Source organism: Prunus mume, linkage group LG3 (assembly GCF_029339155.1).
Source record: "Prunus mume cultivar Tortuosa linkage group LG3, ASM2933915v1, whole genome shotgun sequence".
NCBI lineage: Eukaryota > Viridiplantae > Streptophyta > Magnoliopsida > Rosales > Rosaceae > Prunus > Prunus mume.
In genome coordinates this window covers 3538586-3555249 of record NC_142700.1, presented here as the reverse complement: position 1 = coordinate 3555249, position 16664 = coordinate 3538586, and the positions used below count along the sequence as shown (strand labels likewise).

General features: G+C 37.7%; 2 protein-coding genes and 1 non-coding gene across 5 annotated transcripts in view; 2 read left to right on the top strand and 1 right to left on the bottom strand.

Annotated features, from left to right (window-relative positions):
* The window catches only part of LOC148918447 (large ribosomal subunit protein bL34c-like), a 36194-nt gene extending 20132 nt beyond the window's left edge, over positions 1-16062 (bottom strand). Inside the window, exons 1-3 of one of the 3 annotated variants that reach the window (XM_089049383.1) lie at positions 15737-16062; positions 14941-15226; positions 14221-14637 (exon numbers count right to left, since the gene is read on the bottom strand). In XM_089049383.1, the coding sequence (XP_088905509.1) occupies positions 14970-15226; positions 15737-15947 (468 nt within the window). In that variant the 5' untranslated portion in view covers positions 15948-16062 and the 3' untranslated portion in view covers positions 14221-14637; positions 14941-14969. Of the gene's footprint in view, positions 1-14220; positions 14638-14803; positions 15227-15736 lie in introns of those variants that run through there. The other 2 variants (XM_089049382.1, XM_089049381.1) reach the window with 2 other exon arrangements.
* LOC148918448 (senescence-specific cysteine protease SAG39-like) lies at positions 9564-10859 on the top strand. Its single transcript, XM_089049380.1, has 2 exons — positions 9564-10059; positions 10159-10859. The coding sequence occupies exons 1-2, from the start codon at positions 9621-9623 to the stop codon at positions 10743-10745; spliced, it is 1026 nt and encodes a 341-aa protein (XP_088905506.1). The 5' UTR covers positions 9564-9620; the 3' UTR covers positions 10746-10859.
* Positions 16063-16255: 193 nt separating the features above from the next.
* TRNAA-UGC (transfer RNA alanine (anticodon UGC)) lies at positions 16256-16328 on the top strand. The gene has a single exon. It is a non-coding gene; the product is annotated as a tRNA-Ala (tRNA).
* The last annotated feature ends 336 nt before the right edge of the window (positions 16329-16664 follow it).

Here is a 16664-nt window from a genome sequence, read left to right as displayed (position 1 = left end):
ACATGGTATCGAGCTCCGGTCCAATCCAGAGAGGGGCGTGAGTGTGAGAGAGAGAGCTTTCCTGAAAAAATTCCCAAAAGGGATAAAGGTTGCTCTTTTATTGTTTGGTTCACTAAGACTCACTAGGAAAATGGTGGGATCAGGTTCTTCAGGTGGAGATCTACGAACTCCACAGTTTGATGGTGCAAACTATGATTTTTGGGCTGTCAAAATGGAGACCATCCTCATAGCACATGATCTATGGGATGTAGTTGAGGTCGGAGTACAACCTCAGCCAGTTATTGAGGAGGAAGAAGACTCTGGAGGTGAAGGAAGTGAAGCTGAGCAAATTCCAGCGGAAGCACCTACTATCTCCAGAGAAGACATAATCAAAAATGCCAAGGCACTGAGTCTCATTCAAGGAGCCTTAACTGATGAGCTCTTCCCTCGCATCAGAAATGAAAAGACTGCAAAAGGAGCTTGGGATGTCTTGAGGAGAGAGTTCAGAGGAGATAAAAAGGTAAGAGCTGTAAAACTTCAAGCTGTTAGAGCAGATTTTGAGTATATGAGAATGACTGATGGTGAAAGCTTAGATAGCTATTTGGCTAGATTTTTTGGAACTGTGAATAATCTGAAATCTCTTGGTGAAGATGTGACTGAAACAAGAATTGTGCAAAAACTTTTGATGAGTCTAAGTAGAAAATATAAGTCCATTGTGTCTATCATTGAAGAAACTCGAGATCTTGATGTTCTTAGAGTTGAAGAAGTTATTGCATCTGTCAAGGTTTATGATAAAAGGGAAGACCTGCATGATGAAAGAGATAAAGTGGCTGGAACTGAGAGAGCTTTTAGTAGTCTCAAGGTTGGAAATAACCAAGTTCATGGCTCTAATAAGGGCTCACAGAGTAGACCAAATCAAAAGTGGCAGGGACAAGACAAAAAGGGATCAAATTGGTCTCAAAATAACAATGGCTCAAGCTGGAATAACAATGCTGGAGGAAATTGGAACAATAGTTTTAATTCTCAGAACAAGCAAGGTAGCAGCAGTCAAGGAAGTGTGAAACCACAATGCCAAGTCTGTCAAAAGTATCATTTTGGTGTGTGCAGGCACAAAGGCAAACCTAGATGTGGAAAATGTAATAGGTTTGGTCATACTGCAAAAGACTGTGAAGGCAACAAGCAGGTGGCTAACTGTGCAAAGGAGGAAGAGGTAATCACAGGCACCATGTTCTATGCTTGCCACTCTGCAAGTGTGAAAAATGGAAGTGTATGGTTTGTGGACAGCGCCTGCAGCAACCACATGACTTCTCAAGAGTCTGTGTTAATAAACATTGACAGGACTGTGACTTGCAAAGTTAAAATGGGCACTGGAGATCTTGTACAAGCAACTGGAAAAGGCACTCTAGTAGTTGAAACTCAACATGGGAGAAGGTATATACATGAAGTGTTGCTTGTTCCGGGCTTGGATGAGAATCTATTGAGTGTAGGCCAAATGATGGAGCATGGTTACTATGTCCTATTTGGGGGTAACATGGCAGTTATTTTTGATGATGGCAGCCTCAACAATGTTGTAGCTAAAGTGGTCATGGGAGGAAATAGATGCTTCCCTCTCTCACTTGAATCCATGACAGCTGCAGCTAGAAAAGCATCAGTGATTGAAGATTCTTGGATCTGGCATAGAAGACTTGGACATTTGAATTTTGTTAGCATGAAAAAAATGCAGCAGATGGAAATGGTGGCTGGACTACCTGTGTTAACCGAAATGAAGGATGTGTGTGAAGGTTGTGTTTCAGGAAAACATCACAGAGAGAAGTTTGACAAAGAGGGAGCACGGAGAGCAAGCTATCCACTGGAATTAGTGCACACAGAATTGTGTGGACCAATGCAAAATGAGTCAATTGGTGGAAATAGGTACTTCATCACATTCATTGATGATTTTTCAAGAATGTGCTGGGTATACTTTCTCATAAACAAATCTGATACCTTTAATGTGTTTAAGAAATTCAAAGCCTTTGTTGAATTGCAAAGTGGATTTAGTTTGAAAAAACTAAGGAGTGATAGAGGTGGTGAATATACCTCACATGAGTTTCAAGAATTCTGTACAAGCATGGGAATGGAGAGGCAATTAACCATTGCCTACTCTCCTCAGCAAAATGGAGTTGCTGAGAGGAGAAATAGAACAATATGTGAGATGGCAAGATCCATGATGACAGAGAAAGGAATCCCTGTGATTTTTTGGGCGAAGCAAATTGTATCTTCAAAACAGATGTTTTACAACATCTGTGCTAAGTAAAACACCATTTGAAGCATTCACAGGAAGAAAGCCAGGAATCAAGCATCTGAAAGTGTTTGGTTGTATCTGTTATACTCATGTTCCATCACCCTTGAGGCAGAAGTTTGATGACAAGGCTAGAAAGGGAGTTTTTATGGGATATGGAAGCTGTGAAAAGGGTTACAGAGTGTATGACTTGCAATCTAAAAAAATTGTGCTCTCAAGGAGTGTAATTTTCAATGAGGACAAGGCATGGAATTGGAAGAGTGATCAAGAGGAATCTGTTCCAATACCATTCAACCTTGGAGGAAATGAAATAGAAACTGAATTTGGTGAAGAACAAACTGAAACAACTCAGTTTGATAATGGTGGCAGCTCTCACTCAAACACAACTGTTGGTGTTTCAGTAGGAAATAACAATCAAGCTTCTACACCTAGCTCTACTCCAGTGAAGTTGAGAACTCTGGAAGACATATATGCAAGATGCCACATGTGTATCATTGAACCAGAGAACTATCAAGAAGCAGCTGGTGATTTAGCTTGGCAAGAAGCTATGAATGCTGAGTTGGAAATGATAGAGAAGAACAATACCTGGGAATTGGTTGAGAGACCAGCAGATAAACCTGTTATAGGTGTGAAGTGGGTGTTTAAAACCAAGCTTAATTTGGATGGAACAGTTCAAAAACATAAGGCCAGACTTGTAGCAAAAGGGTATGCACAGAAACCTGGAATTGACTACAATGAAACCTTTGCACCAGTTGCAAGGTTAGACACAATTCGAACTCTCATTGCTCTTGCAGCACAAAAAGGATGGAAGTTGTTTCAGTTAGATGTCAAGTCAGCATTCCTAAATGGTGTGCTTGATGAGGAAGTATATGTAGAGCAGCCTGAGGGTTTTGAACTGAAAAATGCAAGTCACAAGGTTTACAAGCTGAAAAAAGCCTTGTATGGACTTAAGCAGGCTCCTAGAGCCTGGTACAGTGAGATTGATGCATATTTATCTATGTGCAAGTTCAAAAGAAGCATTAGTGAAGCTACTCTGTACACTAGATCTGATAATGAATGAGGTTTAATCATTGTCTCAATCTATGTTGATGACATTGTTTATACTGGAAACAGTGAGAGGATGCTTGCTGAGTTTAAAAGGGAGATGATGCAGAGATATGAAATGTCAGACCTTGGACTCCTTCATCACTTCTTGGGCATGGGAATACTACAAACTGATCAAGGGGTTTTCATTCATCAAAGCAAGTATGCCAAATCCTTGCTTGTGAAGTTTGGGCTTGAAGATTGCAAACCAGTATCCATTCCATTGCCTACTGGTGAGAGACTCAAGAAAGTGGATGGAAGTGACTTAGCTGATGAAGGACTCTACAGAAAGATAGTAGGAAGTCTACTATACTTAACAGCAACTAGACCAGATTTGATGTATGCTGCCAGTTTGCTGTCAAGGTTTATGACTAGTCCTACCAAGAAGGGTCCTAAGATATGTACAAGGAACTCTCAACTATGGCATTGAGTATGTGAAGGATAAGTCTGCAATTCTCATTGGATTCTGTGATGCAGATTGGGCAGGTAGTGAGGATGATAGCAGGAGCACTTCTGGCTATGCATTCAGCTTTGGAAGTGGAGCATTCTCTTGGGCCTCTGTGAAACAAAATACAAGGGCACTATCAACAGCTGAAGTGAGTATGTCTCAAAGATCCGAGGCAACAAAGACAGGCTATTTGGTTAAGGTTTGTCCTTGATGATTTTGGTGAAATGCAAACTGAGGCAACACCTCTTTTCTGTGACAATATGTCAGCAATTTCTATGGCCAAGAATCCAGTTTTTCATCAAAGGACTAGACACATAAACAGGAGGTATCATTTCATAAGGGAGGCTCTACAAGAGGAAGTGATTGACATGAAATTCTGCAGAAGTGAAGAACAACTTGCATATATTTTTACAAAGGCACTGCCTAAAGATGCAGATTTAATCAACTAAGGTTGAAACTTGGAGTTAAGCCAGTAAGCAGCTTAGGAGAGGCTGTTGAGAATTAAGCTACTCACTGAGCTTAATAAGAAACTGCAGATGACAATCCTGCAGATTGTTCCTGAGAAGAATGAAGAATTGAAGAACTTTCCTTTTTGGGAAGTAGCCGTTAGCTACTCTAGCTATTTTGGGATAATTTCTACAGCTGGTTTTTTTGTCTGTTTCTTAGCTGTACTATGTTAACAGACTCTAGCCTAGGTGTAAGAATCGTAGCCTCCAATCATTATGAATGGTAGGAGATGAGTCCTTGTATCCTAAAATATAGGATCCTGATTTTGGCATCTTATGTCATGTATATGAGAGCAGGTTTTTGCTCAGACCTGGATATAGAAAAATACAGAACATTTTCTCATTCTCTCTGGTTTTTCTTCTCTCTTCTGCATAAACGTTTTTTAATATACCAAAAACCAACAATAATTATCACCTCCAAAGATTGGGAGAATAGAGTAGGACTAATGGACCTTCTTTGGCTCCTAATGACATCTTCTAGAATTGATTTCAGCGCCCAGATATGATCGAACACTGCTCTGATACCAGTTGTTGGTTTTGTGATGGAAAATGAGGTGCTGGAAATATGAGTTGCTTCAACAGAGCTCTTTGTATTCGGATTCACTTAGCTTCTGTTTACAATGATAAGAGAATACTTCCTAGAGAACCTAAAATACATTGCATAGGAACTCTACCAAATTAATTAAGGACAGCTACAGCTGCTGCAATAAATAGAGATATTCTAGAGAATGAAGGAAGTACATTAATTCCAACAAAAATTCCAAGGGGTATGTGGTAAGATGAGCACCAAAACTCAAAGCTCCCTACCAAAACTAGTTAGTTATATAACATGCACATGAACATTATTTTTTTATCATTAATTAGTTATATAACATGCACATGCACATGCACTCAAAGCTCCCTACACAAATCAAAACTGGTAAAGCTTGATCTCAAGCTGCTTAATTAGTTATATAACTAGTGGACTGTTCCAAAAATGACGCCAACCAAGGTTGCGAAACTGGTAATGTGCTCGATGCCTTCGATTACATACAAACAAACGGTATCACCAGTGAAACAAGTTACCAATACATAGGAAATAATAAAACATGTGACATTGAGAAGAAAAATAACATTGCTGCCTGTATTGCGGGCTACTAATCTGTGCCATCTGACAGGGAGGAGGCACTGCAGAAGACTGCTTCGATGCAATCGGTCACAGCTGCAGTTGCAGGCAGAGGAATGACATTCCGACATTACTCCAGTGGGGTCTTTTCTGGAGGTTGTGGGATCACTTGACCATGGTGTTACAATCGTTGCCTTTGACGAAAATGAAGAGGGCATTAAGTATTGGTTGGTAAAGAATTCATGGGGAGCGAACTGGGGTGAGGGTGGCTACATGAGATTGCGCAAAGATGTTGGTTTTCCAGAAGATCTTTGTGGCATTGCCATGTATGCTTCTTATCCAGTTGGATAACCCTCCCTTGGCATATGGCTGCATATGTATTGAACAGCTCGAGTAATGGCATTGCAATCAAAAATTGGTAGTGGTATAATAAAGCTGCTGTTTTTCCATATTCAGTTCCACAATTGAGTACGTAGTGTTGTACAAAGCACACTAAGATTTTGTGCCTACATCCTCTTTGATGATCACCTCGAGAAATTTAACTACTAATAAGATTTTTTTGGTGCGCATACATTTTTGCATTAACAACACAAAAAGTAATGGGTTAATTTAATTGTTTCGTATAATTGAAACTCAAGAACTAATAATATGGTCAGCACTTGTAGACGTGGGCCTTGTTGATTTTGAGCCTTACAACTCTGGTCACTTAATTTTATTTGAAAAATGCTTTTGTAGAAAGTATATAGAATATTTGTTTAGGAAGCACTTCTTATGATAAATATTTTTATTATAAGAAAATGTAAATTTTATTAAAAATTCAAGTGCTTTTATCTTTATGGTGAAAGAAGTAATTGGAACTAGTTTTATAGGCAATTAGCACTTTATTTATTTATTTATTTTTAATTTTATGTCAGACAATGCAAAAACGCGCTTTTGTTTGATTATCTAAAAGGGTTCTTCGATCTATGTCCAAAACAATTAGCTAGTATTGGATTTAGTCCACGCGTTTTTAGTTTTAGATGTAGGTCCTTTGACTTTATTTACTTTTTTTGTTGTATCGATTTTACCCTTTGAGATAGATAAGAAAAACATATTGAAAATCTAAATTTAATGCATAATTTCCTTGTAATTGAATTTTGAATTCTTTCCTTGATAATATTTACCTAATATATACCATTTAATCAATAAAAGTAAGACCCTCATATTATACCTATGCGATGGACAATAGGACAATATATCTATACCATGGGATAATATATCTACATCATAGGCTGAACAAACCACAAAACATCTTACCTATAAGTAAGGTGGAAAAATAAACAAGCAGAATAGTAAATTACCTATAACTTAGGTGCACAAAAACATAAGTCAGACAATATATGCTACCTATATCTCTGATACATAAAAAAGATAAGTGGTAAAGCGTATGTTACCTATAACTTAGATTCATAAACAAAAAGGCAAAAAAGTGTGGTACCTATATCTCATGTATGTAAAAACACAAACACAAGTCAATTAATAACTTTTCTGTTACCTATAATTTAGATATATATATATATAATATGAAGAAAAATATATCAAAAAAATGTATTACCTATATCTCAGGTATACCATACTTAAAAGAACAACTATAAAGAACAAAATAACTGAACCTGATTCAAAGTTGAGCATATATTCAACATAAAATAATAATAATAATAATAATAATAAAAGAAAAAGAATAAGAAAAAGAAAAAGTCGATACTATGACTGCATAGCAAATGGATATTAGACCATGCTTCAGCGGTCATTTGTGCCTTGGGATGAACCCCAACTCTGAATCTCAATTATTTTCTCATCTATTTTAACGAGTGTTTGGCTTCCTTTGAGCACTAAACTCACTCCATTATTTCTTTCTTATGTCAATGTATAACATTTAAAAAAAAAAAGTCTTCCTAATTAGGTGCTTTACTTACCATAAATTTAGTAATTTATTATAAAATCACCATAAAAATTTGCTGCAATTAATAACTTCATTATTTCTTACATTTTATGTGCTCAAGGGTAAATTGGATAAGGAAAGAAATATAATATTGGCTAATTATCTCATTAAGGTAAGTAATCTAAGATAATGGGCAATATTGGAACCAAAAGTGATTTTAAAAATATAAAAATAAAAAGATCACATCATACAATATTTAAAAAGAATGTAATCCTATGTGGCACAAAAGTCAAAGGACTTGTATCAAAGTCACAAAATCCGAGGATTAAACCCAACTTCTGGATGGGAATTTGGATATATATCAACTTTTCTATTATCTAAAAGCATTTCCAAACTGGCCATGCTTAGCTAAGACTCTTTTCATACATTATGATTTGCTCCAATTGTACCTCCATAGACGTCGGGTGAATGATGATTTGCGCCAATTATGCCTCCATGACTTACCAGGGCCGGTCTTGAGATTTTGAAGGCCCTGTGCGAACCTTAAATTAGGGCCTCACATAAGCTAACACAAACTTACACCATTACGTAATGCCATACAATGAATGTTTTTTTTTCTTAAAGTGACCAAAGTACCCCTATTCCCAAGGACAAAATTGAAATTTCACAAAAGAATTAAATGGGATTAAATCGATTAAATTGGGTCAGAGATGTTACATCTTTTGAATAATCACAATGATTGTGACGATGAGTCTTTGTCATCATAGATCATATTCAGATATTAAATATTTTTTAACACCTAATTTATTTTGTATCAATATTCCAAGACCATCATTAATTTGATGCAATTATTTTGGTTGACTTAGTTGGATGCATTATTTTTGCGAAAATGAATATCTGAGCATAATTACTGACTAATTCCACCATCATTAATTTGATGCAATTATTTTGGTTGACTTAGTTGGATGCATTATTTTTGCGAAAATGAATATCTGAGCATAATTACTGACTAATTCCTTGTGATCGAGTATTTATTATTTCAGTTTGTGGTTGTGAAACTAGATTGGATATTGAATGTTGGTGTTGACATCGGACAAGCCTTTAACACAAGCAAGTTTTGAAGTCGAGCCCTCAATAGAAGTTGAGGCCCAACAAACCAACACAACTAGAAACGTCTTGTGTCAACAATTTGCTCACTCTGTATATATATAACATTTGTTATACATATGGAGTGTTGCTATTTCCACCCACCTGTCCTATTTTCTCACCCACTATGTAAATTTGAAAAAATAAAATCCTACTTTTCCACCCACCATTATTCCTAAAATACCCTTTAATTATTAATTCAACCAAACACCATCAACTCCAAGTTAAAAACATAAAAATTTTAACCCAAAAAAAAAAAAAATTCTTCATCTTCTTCGTGTGTTTTCAACATCACGACCTTACCCTACCATATTAATATTCTCATCAACCCCTTAGCAGTGCTGGTGGCTTCACGACCACGACACCACCACCACAACAACACACGACCAACAAGACTACAATGGATTTTAATTGAAGTGATGTTATATGGAATAAGGACCCGCATGTGGGTTAATCAGACTAAAAAATCTTTTAAATAGAATAAAATTAAAGGACAATTTGGCCTCTATTATCAACACCCACCAACCCAGCCACAATATTAAAGGTGGAGTTGAGAATTTGATTTGATTTTTTTTTTTTTTTTTACTTTTCAAAGGATTGGGATGGGTAGATCAGTGCTCGCTAAATTTGTTGAGGTCAGGAAGATGGAAAGAATATGGAGAGTTAAAAGAAAAAATTTATTTTATTTTTAAAATTTATTTTTAGGGTTTTAGAAGTCGTTTACAAAGGGATAAATTTGCCTTTAAATTTTTTAAAATAAGGTGGGTTGAAAAATAGGACAGTGGGTGAAAATAGTAGACTCTACATATATTATATACATAAAAAATTGGGGCCCCTAAAAATCAGGGCCCTGTGCGGTGGCACCACTTGCACACCCTCAGGGCCACCCCTGTGACTTACTATTATGCCTTCATTACTATGCGTCAATTTTCCACAAACAAAACAAAATATCAACTTAATAGTATTCGGCTACGTACGTGCCTGGAAATTTCGCTGCCTTCCCAATTCCGCTAATAACATGAACACTGTGTTCACATGCAAACACGCTGATCATCCTCTATATAAACCCACGATCGTATGCTTTGCTTCTTCACAGCTAGCTAAGCTTTCCAATATCACTACTTAAAACCTAAGCCAATATTACTTTGCGAACAATGGCTCTTGAGAAAAACCTTGTGGTCATTGCCATATTCATCGTCTTGGGGACTTTGGCATCTCAAGCCACATCCCGCACACTGTCCGAAGCTTCCTTTGCTGCAAAACATGATCAATGGATGACAAAGTATGACCGTGTTTATGAGGACAATGCAGAGAAGGAAAGGCGTTTCGCCATATTCAAGAAGAACTTGCAGTTTGTGGAGCAGTTCAACTCTGAAGGGAACAAGACTTACAAGTTAGGACTGAATGAACATTCTGATTTGAGCGATGAAGAATTCCTCCGGCAGCGTACTGGATACAAAAGGGCCACTGAATCAACCTCATCCGCAAACATATCTTTCAGGTACAAAGACCTCAGCCCGACTGATGTTCCGCCTAGCATTGACTGGAGGGAGAAAGGAGCTGTCACCCCCATAAAGAATCAATTACGCTGTGGTAATTAAGAGATCCACCTTCCTTATATTAATTACCTTCTTAACTCATCCATATTCTTTACTAAGTATTGATGTTTTTGTTTTTGTATTATATATGTAGGCTGTTGCTGGGCATTTTCTGCAGTGGCAGCAGTGGAAGGGATTAACCAAATCCAAACTGGGGAACTGATCTCACTGTCCGAGCAACAACTTCTGGACTGTACCAGCAGCTATGGCAACAAAGGCTGCGATGGTGGTTTCATGACTAGTTCCTTTCAATACATCCAACAAAACGGAGGAATTGCCAGCGAAGAAAACTACCCGTACCAGGCTGTGGAGGGAACATGTAACGCTAATCAGCCTGCTGTCCAGATCACTGGTTATGAAAAGGTGCCTGAAAATAGTGAAGAAGACCTACTCAAGGCTGTGTCCAGGCAGCCAGTCTCAATAATCATCGATGGTTCCGGGGCGGAGTTTATGAATTACCAAAGTGGGGTCTTCTCGCCCACAGATTGTGGGACGAAAACGACCCATGCTGTTACCGTCGTTGGGTACGGGATGACTGAGGACGGCATTAAGTATTGGTTACTCAAGAATCAATGGGGTGAAAGCTGGGGTGAAAATGGCTATATGAAAATTCTTAGGGATGCTGGTGCCCCAGAAGGTGTCTGTGGCCTTGCTCAGTATGCTTCCTATCCGACTGCATAATCTATATATATTTATATAGGCTATTATGGAATCCATATCGAAGTGAATGTATTATCAATGGCTGTGAAAATGCCTATATGGTTTAATGTTCTATATAATTCCTCTACTTGATGATTTCCATGTTCATAGGGGTTTCGGGGACTTGGGCATCAAAAGCCGCATCCACCGCGTTGGATGAAGCTTCAATGGCGATGAAATATGCAGAAAAGTAAAGGTGTTTCAAGATATTCAAGGAAAATGTGGAATTCATCAAAAAGTTTAATAAGGAAGCGAATCACACTTACAAGTTAGGCCTCAACGAATTCTCAGACCTTACAGATGAAGAATTCACCATGTTTCATACTGGATACAAACCCACAAGCTCATTCAAAAATAGTTCTTTCTGGAACGAAAACCTGACTGATGTTCCACCAACCATTGACAGGAGGAACGAAGGAGCTGTCACCCCCATAAAATTCCAAGGTGTATGTGGTAAGATGAGCACCAAAACTCAAAGGTCCCTACCAAAACTAATTAGTTATATCACATGCACTGAACATTATTTTGTGATCATTAATTAGTTATATAACATACAAACAACTAGTGGACTGTTCCAAAAATGACGCCAACCAAGGTTGCGAAACTGGTAATGTGCTCGATGCCTTCCGACATTACTCCAGTGGGATCTTTTCTGGAGGTTGTGGGATCACTTGACCGTGGTGTTACAGTCGTTGGTTTTGGTGAAAATGAAGATGGCATTAAGTATTGGTGGGTCAAGAATTCATGGGGAGCGAACTGGGGTGAGGGTGGCTACATGAGATTGCGCAAAGATGTTGGTTTTCCAGAAGGGCTTTGTCGCATTGCCATGTATGCTTCCTATCCAGTTGTATAACCCTCCCTTGGCATATGGCTGCATATGTATTGAGCAGCTTGAGTAATGGCATTGTAATCTAAACTTGGTAGTGGTATAATAAAAGCTGCTGTTTTTCCATATTCAGTTCCACAATTGAGTAATGTTGTACAAAGCACACTAAGATTTTGTGCCTACATATCCTCTTTGATGATCACCTCGAGAAATTTAACTAATAATAAGATTTTTTTGGTGCGCATACATTTTTGCATTAACAACGCAAAAGGTAATGGGTTAATTTAATTGTTTCGTATAATTGAAACTCAATATGGTCAGTACTTGTAGATGTGGGCCTTGTTGATTTTGAGCCTTAAAACTCTGGTCACTTAATTTTATTTGAAAAATGCTTTTGTAGAAAGTATATAGAATATTTGTTTAGGAAGCACTTCTGATGATAAATATTTTTCTTATAAGCATATGTAAATTTTATTAAAAATTCAAGTGCTTTATCTTTATGGTTGAAAAAAGTAATTGGAACTACTTTTATAGGCAATTAGCACTTTTTTTTATTTTTATTTATTTAATGTCAAACAACGCAAAAACACGCTTTTGTTTGATTACCTAAAAGCATTTCCAAACTGGCCATGCTTAGCTAAAACTCTTTTCATACATTATGATTTACTCAAGAATCAATGGGGTGGGTGAAAATGGCTATATGAAAATTCTTAGGGATGCTGGTGCCCCAGAAGGTGTCTGTGGCCTTGCTCGGCTGGCTAGTTATCCCACTGCATAATCTATATATATTTATATAGCTAGGCTATAGAATCCATATCTAAGTGAGTGTATTATCATTAATGATTGGCTGTGAAATCCATATCGAAGTGAATGTATAATCAATGGCTTTGAAAATTAAAATTTTAAATTAATATCCCATGTGCAAGATATGTTCTAAATAACAAATAATATTATAAGGAAATGGCATTAATTAATACATGCAATTAGTCGTCAGGTTTCTCTGGAGCCCTTGTTAAAAGTGTGTTTTTGTGCCCTTTTACGTAGTAAACTACTTACATAGTGCATTAGATTGATATAGCATACGTAATATGTAATGCGATAAATAAAACGTGCATTTTTAAATCAACAACTCCGGAAGTAATATGGTTTAATGTTCTATATAATTCCTCTACTTGATGAAATTGAGACTCAAGAACTAATAACATGGGTTACTACTTGTACTCCTATTCATTCCGCCAAACTGCCCAAAGTCTTATTATGCATAAATTACGATGGATTACAGGACCGACGACCTCAAAAGTCTCATTGGTCTTTGCCGAATAGAAAAAAATAACAAATCAAGTCTCTTTTTTCTCTGGTTTTTTCCCATTTGGCAGGGAAGACCTCAAAAGTCTCATTGGTCTTTGCCGAATAGAAAAAAATAACAAATCAAGTCTCATTGAGGAAGGTGTCTGTGGCCTTGCTCAGCTGGCTAGCTATCCGACTGCGTAATCTATATATATTTATATAGGCTATAGAATCCATATCTAAGTGAGTGTATTATCATTAATGATTGGCTGTGAAAATGCCCGTATCGGCTTAATACATGCAATTAGTCGCCAGGTTTCTCTGGAGCCCTTGTTAAAAGTGTGTTTTTGTGTCCTTTTACTTAGTAATCTATGTATGTAGTGCATTAGATTGATATAATAAGTAATATGTAATGCGATAAATAACACTACTGCATAAGTTGGTATTCAAAAATTGGTGTATAATGTAATAAGTCCACTCCAAATATTTATAAATTCATCAAACATCAGTCGTGATACTAGTTTTTTTCTTTTCTTTTCAAGGTCATGATATTAGTTCAATATAATTGAAATCCTCTACACACATCATCATCCCTTTAGAGCCTACCATTTGCAACAAAATGAACGTTGGAAGCTTGCATTGCAGCACCACTAGTTTTGCAAATCTGAGTTAGACAGCAACTGCAACGATTTAGCATTCTTGAACATCAAATTCACATCAAGGATTGGATTGTGCTAGCTCGATGTGAAAGTTTGATGACCAAATTAATCCACAATTCTAGACCAACACGGTAGCGAATTAAGAATTCACAAATTGTTAGGACTTGGCTGCATGCTCAAGTTGGACTTCTTAATTTTCCACAAGACAACATATCAACTTCTAGAAGGAACGTGCCTGGAATTTAGTTCCCTTCCCAATTCGGCCACTTACATCATCACTGTGTGCAGTACACATGCAAACATATGCTGATCATCTTCTATATAAACCCTCGATACTATTTGAATGGACAAATATTGTATAATTTTGTTTTATTATTTGCTGTTTGATTTGACTCATCTAAGTCATATTCTAGGTTAAGACTTCTTTGCCCTATCACGCTCACTCGGCTAAGTCGGCTTAGAAGAGTATAGTCGTCCTTAATTATCTCGAATAAGTAGTAGGAGGGACCGGGACTAGGGCCAGGGCCAGACCAGCCAGGCTTTGTGAATTATGTATGTTAGCTTATTGTCATGTCATTATTCAATGTTTGATGACAGTTTTTTTGTACGATGATGTTGCATATGTTGGTAGGTACGGCTTTTTTCTTGTTGAAAATAACTAAGAAAAACAAAGGATAAAGAAGGCTAATATGCAAAAGTATGGCCCGACTGATCCACCTAGCAATGCACTGAAGACAGTTACCCATACCAGAGTCTGGATGGAACTTCTGGTCATGAAGAGAGGTGCCTCCCAATAGCGAAATCGACCAACACAAGGCTGTATCCGCCCAACCTGCGTTGCCATTGCCGCCACAGGAGAAGTCTCTCGGCATGAGGATGCCCCAGAAGGTGTTTGTGGCCTTGCTCAGAAAGCTTTCCATCAACAAGGCTTTCTGAATTATATGCTTATTGTCATGTAACTATAAAATCTTGTCGACTTCACCTATAGCTGTAGACCGAACCCAAGACTACCAGATTCTCCTTTTTCATATTTATGCAGAATTACTATTATTGGTTGTGAAAATGCCCCATCTTGTACTAGCTAATGTACTCTTGACAAGATCTGCACATACGTGTGAAGTGTAACAACAAAACAATATGGCATTACAAGCAATCACCAGGTTTTTGGAGCCCCTATTAAGAGTGAGCCTTCCATTTGGGTTCTGATACATTTATTGGCATAACTAAGAATGAATTCAGACAATAAAATTAACAGGACACAGTGAATATGCAAAATGGGCTCGGACAAACAAAAGCCTTTCTGATTGAAACAATACAGAAGGGATATCATGTGAAATAAGTTTGAAATTCTGCCAATGTTCACAAGAACCAGCTAGTAGACATCATTACATTTCATTTCATTTACCTGATAAACTGGATGCGAAAAAGACACAATCAGGCACGTTTTCCACTGTTGGGATTGGTCTTCGTGCAGAGGATCTTCCGTCCCTTAGCACGTCGGCGCTTCAACATTGCTCTACCACCAGTGGTTCTCATGCGTCTGCGGAAGCCATGAGTTCGAGCCAAAGATTTCCGGGACCTATTTCTCTTGGTTAGACACAGAGCAGCCTTCCCAGCCCTCACCACTAAGCCAGAGCCTCTTCTTCTTCCAACCCCAATAGTAGAACTCAAATCCAACCCAAGAGATAAACCTTCAAGTTGAAAAAAATCAATTTTAGATCAAGGCCTTTCCTAGGAGGAAAATGACATCGTATTATCATTTATAATCACTACATTACAAATGCAATATTGGTATCCTGAGAGACCAACAAAGTACTCATATATTCATCTAGAAAAACCTACCAAAATGTCTAACCATTCCTTTCTCTAATTCACTAAGCTGCATGGCATATTTTGATTGCCAATTGAACTACTTATGTTGCTTTACTAAGCAATACTGCTCTAATTTTAAGCCTATAAGCAAGAAACTTCCGTTCATGAAGCTTAGAGTGTCTGACCAAACCAAAAATCAACAAAATTTCAAACGAACAGAGGAATGCCAATGTCTGTCCAAATTCATAAACTAAGAAGACCCATCACAAGTTAGGACACAAAAAATCCCACAATTTGAACTTAATAGTGAAATTTCAACAAAATTTGCATCAATTCACAATCTTGGGCAAAAAGAGAAACCAAGTAATTCAAGCATCAAACTTTGTTACCTGAAAACGAGGAAGGGAAAGAGAGAGAGGATGAAGGGACGAAGGAGCAGTGAAGCAACGAAGAACGAGGAGTGGCAGCGTTGAGAGACACAGAGCTCTTCCTGGTTCTTGACCCAGTGAGGAATGTAAGAGAAGCAGAAGGTGTGGAGGCTTGCTGTATGCCTCTACTTGAAAGGCAAGGTGACAATGACATTGCTGTTATTGAAGCCATTCTTTTGCCGCCTTCTTCTTCTTCTTCTTCGTCTTCAGTTCTTTCTTTCTGTGTTATCCCCAAAGACGAAGATGAGGTTTTTCTGCCTTTTGCCTTATCCAGCGTCCCCGCACAACTGATCTGGATTGGTCCCTTCCGAGTCGACCGGTTTTTCAAAACTTGAAACGCTCTGGGCTAGACCGGCCCATTTACTATCAAACATTTAAAAACACTGCCACTGCCTTTCGAGGCCCAATTCCTAGGACGAAATATTAACACACTAATATATATATATATATAAACATTATATTGTCAATGACATATCAAATGGGGATGTAGCTCAAATGGTAGAGCGCTCGCTTTGCATGCGAGAGGTACAGGGTTCGATACCCTGCATCTCCACCTCATCCTTTTGTATCTTTGCAATTAACAACATATTTTCTGCTTTTGTTTTTTGATATTTTCAAGTTTGAAGCCCAAGCTAGGCCAAGCCAAGACCATTCCTGGCCTGCAGAACTTTTCCAACAGCAACTACAAACCGCACTTTGGATAACTAGCAGATGCAGTAAAATTCTAATCACATATTGGATCTCAAAACTCCAAAAGTTGAAACTTAAATAGGTATTGTTTTTTTCAGTGCAAGCGATAGTGACCTCTTATTTGCAAGTTAGACCATGTTGGCCTTGAATAGATATTGTTTAACAAAATCAACAAGGCGTAACACTTGATGAGAAAGCA